The following is a 6837-nucleotide window of genomic DNA, read 5'->3' as shown; positions in this document are numbered from 1 at the left end:
ATAATTCAATTATCTATTTTTTCTATTCCTACAAAATATCAAAGATATTATAAAAAATATAAATAAATTTTAACAATTTATTCAAAAAAATAATAATATAAAAATATATAGATAACAAATTTTAAAACCATTTTTTTCATATATAAAAAGATATGAATAAATTATTTTTTTATCTAAATATTATTTGAATAATATTTATCTAAAAAAATAAAAAATTTCAAATAAAAATTTTATCCATGAAATTTTTATCCACGAAAGAATGGATCCTAAAAGAAACTCCATGTATACTTTACTCAAAAAAAAGTAGGAAGATTCTGTGATAGGAACATTAAAGATGCCACAATGGCATGGCAGACTGCTACCGTCTCATCATTTACAAATGGAGAATACACTATGTATAAAGTGAAGATTAAATTGAGGGATATGGTAACAACAAATTAAATGTCAGAAGAGTGTCCTCATAAACACATGGTGCAACCTCCTGTGCCTTTCCACGTGCATCTCTTACGCACGACATGATGTTGAGATGAATGATCGAGTTACAGGAGCCCGAGAGACTTAAGCTGCTGAACATGCTCCGGTGGAAGAGGTGGTGGGCACCAGTCCATGCCCTCGTCATCAACATCCTCCACGACATACTCCTGATAATCATTTAAAAGGGATTAACTATATTAAGTGAATACATCTATACGATGTACAGCTGAGATCTTGAACAAATTAATGAAAAAAATAGATAAGATTTTTTTTTTTTATGTCATGATTCTAGCAAGCAAACAAAGGAACTACACCACACATTGATTACATGGAATCATGAATTTGCACCATGGCAAAAGAATGAAAAAAACATGCGGCCAAGAAATCAGGACTCACTTTTGTTAGCATTCGTTTAGCTAGTATATGATAATGCCGCTGCCAAATCCGCTGACCAACCATTGTTGCCACAAGCACACTATAGAATATGCCAATAATAGTGAATAGCCCAAGCACAATCAATCCCATGATAAACAGCAATGGTAACCCAGCTTCTCCAGCACCTCCTAAGCATCCACATTCACCTGCTGTACTTGCACAGCTTTCAAAGCAAGTAGTACAGTCCGTCCACATACACAGCGTGCCAGGGAGATGGCAATCAGCACACATTCTGAAAGGAGGGGGAAAAAAGAAACTGATGTTATTTAGTATACAAAAATTCATCGTAAACCAAGATGACGAGAGAAGGTTGCATAATTTGTGTCACACACACACACACACACACATAGAGAGAGAGAGAGAGAGAGAGAATTTCTTTTTATCTAATGCTTTTGTTTTTGCTTGTGTCTTATGTTTGTGTAAAGATCTTGCATTTAAGAGCAAATATGACATTCCAAGATCAATATGAATCCATAACGCGATATTGACAATGTAAACTAAATAAGAACTACATGCAGGCTTTAGCAATAAAAAGGCAAACATTTCATTCCAAAATCAACATGCACCCAAGCACAAAGGATTACCATGAAAGTCAAAAAATGATGAGAATGTGCATCGCATATAAAGAATTAAATTAAATTAGATGCAGCATTTACCCTGGTTGACAGCAACAGAGACATAATTCTCGACAAGGCTGAGCCAAATCATTGCGTACTCGACGATCATAGCAAGTTATGAAGCATCCGGACAATCCAAGCAAAGCAAAAAATAGTAGCGCCCCTGTTCCGCACAACAATAATATAAAAAATCAGCATGAATAGGAAGGGATAAGTCATATTAACTGTTAAGATATAACAAAATTGATGCTTAAGATTCAACAAACATCCCAACCACAAGCACATAAAATTTTCTTCATACAAACATGCAAGGTATAGCAAGAAGGTTAATAGGACATGTTCCTTGGAAAGATTTCCAAGCCCAAGATGTAAAGACAATCTGATCATCAAACACCAATTACAGATGTCGGGACATTTGAGCACATTGGTGCACCAATTATACGATGCATGTATGTGTATGTGCAGATGTGTGTATGCATCTTCCATAATGTACATAAACATGGCTCCTTTTTTATGGGGAATCAGAAATTTGGCTCTTTTACTTTAATCACCCTAGCTTGTATGTGCATCAGCATGTACATGCCTCTTCCACAATATACATAAATATGGCTCTTTTTCTCGGGGGGGCAATCAGTAGTTTGGCTCTTTCACTTTAATCACTCTAGCCTTCATGTGGGATGACAATCACAGAGCAGAATTCCAGAACCAGCAGTGCAGAGCCCGTCTTAGGCTCTTTTTACAGACTATGGAAAACAAATACAAGACACTGCACCTATCTTTCATCCCCACTGTTGAATTGAAGCGCTGAAGCACCCCTTTAACATTCATACCTTAGATGACGCATAGCCAGAATTTGACAAAACCATAAAGCTTTTGTTCGTGATAGAGAAATGGCCTCAAGTCAAGGGCTTCATCACAAAAAGATTTTCAAAGTTGGGGAGACAAGTAAACAATTTTATGCTAGTTGTTCGGGTGTCATAAGAGTATAAACCAAGTAACCATTGCTGTAGGGATCTAATTCTCTTTTATTGACTTCAGAAAAGTTCACTGGTCTAGGAATTCTTCCATTCATTCCCCCTCCCTCCCCCCACCACCCCCCCCCCCCCTCAATGTGTCAAATTGGTTCATCCTCTTTGCCTGTAGCCTCTGACTAGGCCTCAGTTTCAACTTTTTTTTCTCAACTAAGTCATCAGAAATCCTCTTCTTCGGTCATTTACAACTCTTTAGCTTCATCCCCTCTGAGTTTTGATGGTCTTTAGCATCCAGAAGCAAAGGTTTTGGTGATTTTTTTAAATAATTTGACCTCATATTGCTGCAATTTTCTGTCCATTTCTGATCCATTTTAGAGGTTCATTTGATTTCTGTGTACTTCTTGGCCAACTTGGACGCATTTGTGTTGAAGATTGCCACATTTGACCAAAATAAGTAACAATCATTTTTTAGGTGTTGAATCTGGTATTTTCGTTATTCTTGCACTGCATATCCCCAGTCCCTTATACTACTGCCTGGTGATACTGCACTAACTGTCAAGTTAAAATGCATTATTTCACTTGCTTTATGCACCAATATTCCCCTTTTTACTACTTGCCTAGTTGTGTGAGCTATGGGAATACTATTGGCCAATCCTCTTACAGAATGTCAAGCACCCATCTTTCTAATAATATAGATAATTCTGACAGTCATGGTAGAGTTCAAGTATTCCTATCAAGGAATAAGCCAGGCTTGTCAAGTTCAAGCTTTGTCAACAGCTATCACCTATTGATGTGGGCATTGCAGCTTCTATGAAATAAACAGCGATGGCTATATACAGCAATGCAACTATCAGTAGTTGTTAATGATTATCTACTCGCTTGTAATGACACATGAGCTTTCTCTTACTCTTTGACTGGCACAACTTTATAAATCATCAAATAAAACATCTTTATCAATTAGCATAGTTTGTTGTTGCCATGTCTGCACCTGCCCAAGTTGCCACTGACACCTACGTCAGTACTACCTCAAGCTGTTTTACCTCGATCAGGTCCGACTGTCCAACTGTAGCCTTACCATATGTATATTATATGTTTTTGGAACAACAAAGTGCCACACCAATCATCTCACAAATATGATGGAAGAATCATCCCAATCAATCAGTTGGGAAAATACCTCCAGTTTGAAGAGAAAACTATCTCCCAGACAGAGATGTGCAACCATTGTGCTAATGGCTTGTTTGCTATTTATAAGTTGACCACTTATTATACATATGCATATTGCCTATAATTGATGCCTTATTCCTTGTGTAAGTGTCCCACTCATCCACATCCCTACATTGTTGCTTCATGTGACCCATAATCAGTTTCTCTCTCTTTTTTTTTTTTTTTTTTTTTTGACATGATAAAAAAAGCTATATGGTTATTGATATTCAGGATCCTGATCAAATAATGACATAAGTTTGTAACTGTTTACATTTTACTAATATCAGTGGACAGTCTGCTAGTTCCATACTTCCAACACAACTCCCCCTCCATCACCACCCTCCCCTGCCCCCCCACCCACCCAAAAAAAAAAAAAAAAAGCAATAAGTGACAAACAAAACATAAAATTCTAACAAACTGTAATACGCATGTGTACTGAGTATTAAGGAAAAAAAGAAATAGTTGATGCATTTTATATATTTTTATAATTCTTAGAGGCAAATATGTTCAAACGCCCCCCCGTCCCCCCCCAAAAAAAAAGAAAAAAAAGGTGAAATATATAGCATATATCTCTATTGCATGGTAAATGCGAACAGCATTTCAACAATCATTGCAATTTGTAGGAATTTCAATCATAAACATGAGGTTTAGACTGGAGAGACATTTTTAAGCAAACTCTTGTAATTAAGGTAAAAGAATCTTTTTTAAATAAACTATCAAAAGATTTTTGTGGTCTAAAAATTTACCACATATGTAGTAGAAACTAAGTTCATTGTCGAACCCCCAGGCCACACGCAGCCAGTATTGCTGATAGCTATCAACTAGATACACCAGATATGCCAGTGAAGAAATTACCTGTGCATGTGAATCAGATGCTTATAAAAGGGGGGCAACAGAAGTGACACTGAATCTACAGAGATTTAAAAAATAGCAAAAAAAATAGATAAAAATCATCATAAACTTACAAGTTGAACAACTGCAAAGATAAACAATATATCTCGAGTCACGAAGAATCTGAACTTTAAGGTTCTCCATTTCCTGTCTGCATGAACATGAACCCTCAAATAATAAGGAGCCTTGCAGGTTGTACAATGGGCAAATGCAAATCCTTCCTGGAGAATATGGACAAATGATTGGAGTCAACCTGATTTTGCCTGAAGATAATCTTACAGAGTTGAAAAAACCAAATATTTAAAGGAATCCACATCTATAAAATTGAGGTGGAATCTTTAGAAGAGTGTCACTGACCTTTTAAACTAACAAGGCTTAAGTTTTTGTCTTCAGTCTTAACTTTACTGACCAGTCTTTATGACCCAATCTGACTTTTGTTCTCTTATTTCTCTAAACTTCAACAAGACTAAATTCTACTATCATCAATTCTAAAGCCTGGAACTTAATCAGCAAATCAGCATCCATTTCCCAATCAAATTCAAAATTCCCCTTTCCAAGTGTCAAACTGAATATTGACATTCTTAAGTCTCTTCATGCATGGTCTATAAATGTTATTTTCTCCATCCATCTCTACTCACCATTTGACCATGCTCATCATGTAAGAGAACCGAGGACATATTTAAAATCTAATGAATAACCAACAACCCATGAGAATTTAATTTCGCCAATATAAATAGGATACAGTTAGAGGTGGGTCCAGAAAGCACATGGTACACCAAAGAAGGGTGCCCTTTTCAGATATGAGTAGGAAAGTCTCAGTTATGTATAAGCTCATCCCTGGAAATGTTGTTGGTCAAATGGCAAATCAGATGCTTATTTGCTCATCAGAAACATAAAAGAGTAAACAATAGGAAGTATATGTTAGTCCAAAAATGTTTACCAAACTGCATTATAAGTTTCAGGCATATGGAAGAGGATTGATGGAAATAAATTATTATTGCCTTTGTAACATGGAGAAGGAGCCCTTTTCCAATTAAATGGGGAAGGATTTACAAATAATTCCTTTTCACCAACTGCAATTATACGCTACATACTCTCTCACTGGGCAATATATAATTCTTCTTATATGTTCAAGTAAAATAATTCAAGGCCTCCCTTCATCTTTCTTGAGTCTTGGATGGATACGAAAATTCTCATCTTAATTGGCATGTCCTCATATCTCTTGTGCAAATCATTATGTCCTTATCAAGTTCCCCATTACCCCATGTTGAGTTGTTCAATTTATCCACATCCTCTGATGTTCTCCTTTTGAAATCTCTCCTTCACAATTTTATAATGCATACATCATAAGTTTTTCCATTGTTTCAATGGCTACCTTAACTAACTTCGTACAGAAAACTGCAAAGTCCCCCATGCCAAAAGCATTGTTGCAACCTTGGCTTTTGAGTCAAAATTTTCATCAAAAACCAAACACTTATTATTTTTCCTCATCCAGAACAAATAATAGACCAAACCTTCTATGGCCTTGACTTCTATGTCATGAGTCACAGTTACGCAATGACACGGCTAAGCATGATCCTCAGGTTAAATCTCAAAATTGAGTATCAAAGACTAAAATTAAACCCAATAAAAAAAATGGGTTTGGTTTTGTCTCATTCTGCTCTGCATGATGAACATAATTATTTAAAGAGCGCAACTTTAATCACATAACCGCACAAACTGCAACAGATAAACAGCAACTTACCCTCACAGCCCGCCAGTGGTCCAGACATTCACGGTGAACATACTTGGAAGTTCCCTTGCACTTGCAAGGAGCTATGAAATCCCTTCCTGAGAACCCAAAAACACACACCTCGATCAATTTTTCTACCACTTAAAAGAAAAAGAAATATTGTTTTACTTGAAAATTCCACTTTTTTCTTCTTTTTACTGTCAATTTTGGAAGATCGAACTGGTCCTAGAACTAAATTTACTCAAATTTCCTTTCTACTCCCACAATTTTCGTCAAATGGAATCAAAATTGGAGCGAGAATTAATGAACGATAATTCCAGGAAATTCAGGAAAGAAATGGACGAATTGGGAGTGAGAAGGGTCACCGTCGGTCTCGAGGCAGATCCGGCACTGTAATTGCTCCCCTTGGCCGGCTTCGAGGTCGATCTCGCCGGGCTCCGGCACCAGAGCGGGGGCGATCAGCGGGGAGGAGCTCCCCGGATCCACCTTGGTCGTCATCTCGAGCTCAGCTACA

General features: G+C 36.8%; 1 protein-coding gene across 1 annotated transcript in view; it reads right to left on the bottom strand.

The window, feature by feature from the left end:
* Positions 1-267: 267 nt before the first annotated feature.
* Positions 268-6837, bottom strand: part of LOC105041660 (uncharacterized) — a 6790-nt gene continuing 220 nt past the window's right edge. The window contains exons 1-7 of the mRNA XM_010918637.3: positions 6689-6837; positions 6336-6421; positions 4666-4812; positions 4447-4555; positions 1566-1689; positions 871-1141; positions 268-641 (exon numbers count right to left, since the gene is read on the bottom strand). The exon at positions 6689-6837 is cut by the window's right edge and continues 220 nt beyond it. Of these exons, the coding sequence (XP_010916939.1) occupies positions 540-641; positions 871-1141; positions 1566-1689; positions 4447-4555; positions 4666-4812; positions 6336-6421; positions 6689-6821 (972 nt within the window). The 5' untranslated portion in view covers positions 6822-6837 and the 3' untranslated portion in view covers positions 268-539. The remainder of the gene's footprint in view (positions 642-870; positions 1142-1565; positions 1690-4446; positions 4556-4665; positions 4813-6335; positions 6422-6688) is intronic.

This window comes from Elaeis guineensis, chromosome 3, assembly GCF_000442705.2.
Source record: "Elaeis guineensis isolate ETL-2024a chromosome 3, EG11, whole genome shotgun sequence".
Classification (NCBI taxonomy): domain Eukaryota; kingdom Viridiplantae; phylum Streptophyta; class Magnoliopsida; order Arecales; family Arecaceae; genus Elaeis; species Elaeis guineensis.
The sequence above is the reverse complement of the archived record's forward strand: the minus strand, read 5'-3'. Positions and strand labels throughout refer to the sequence as shown.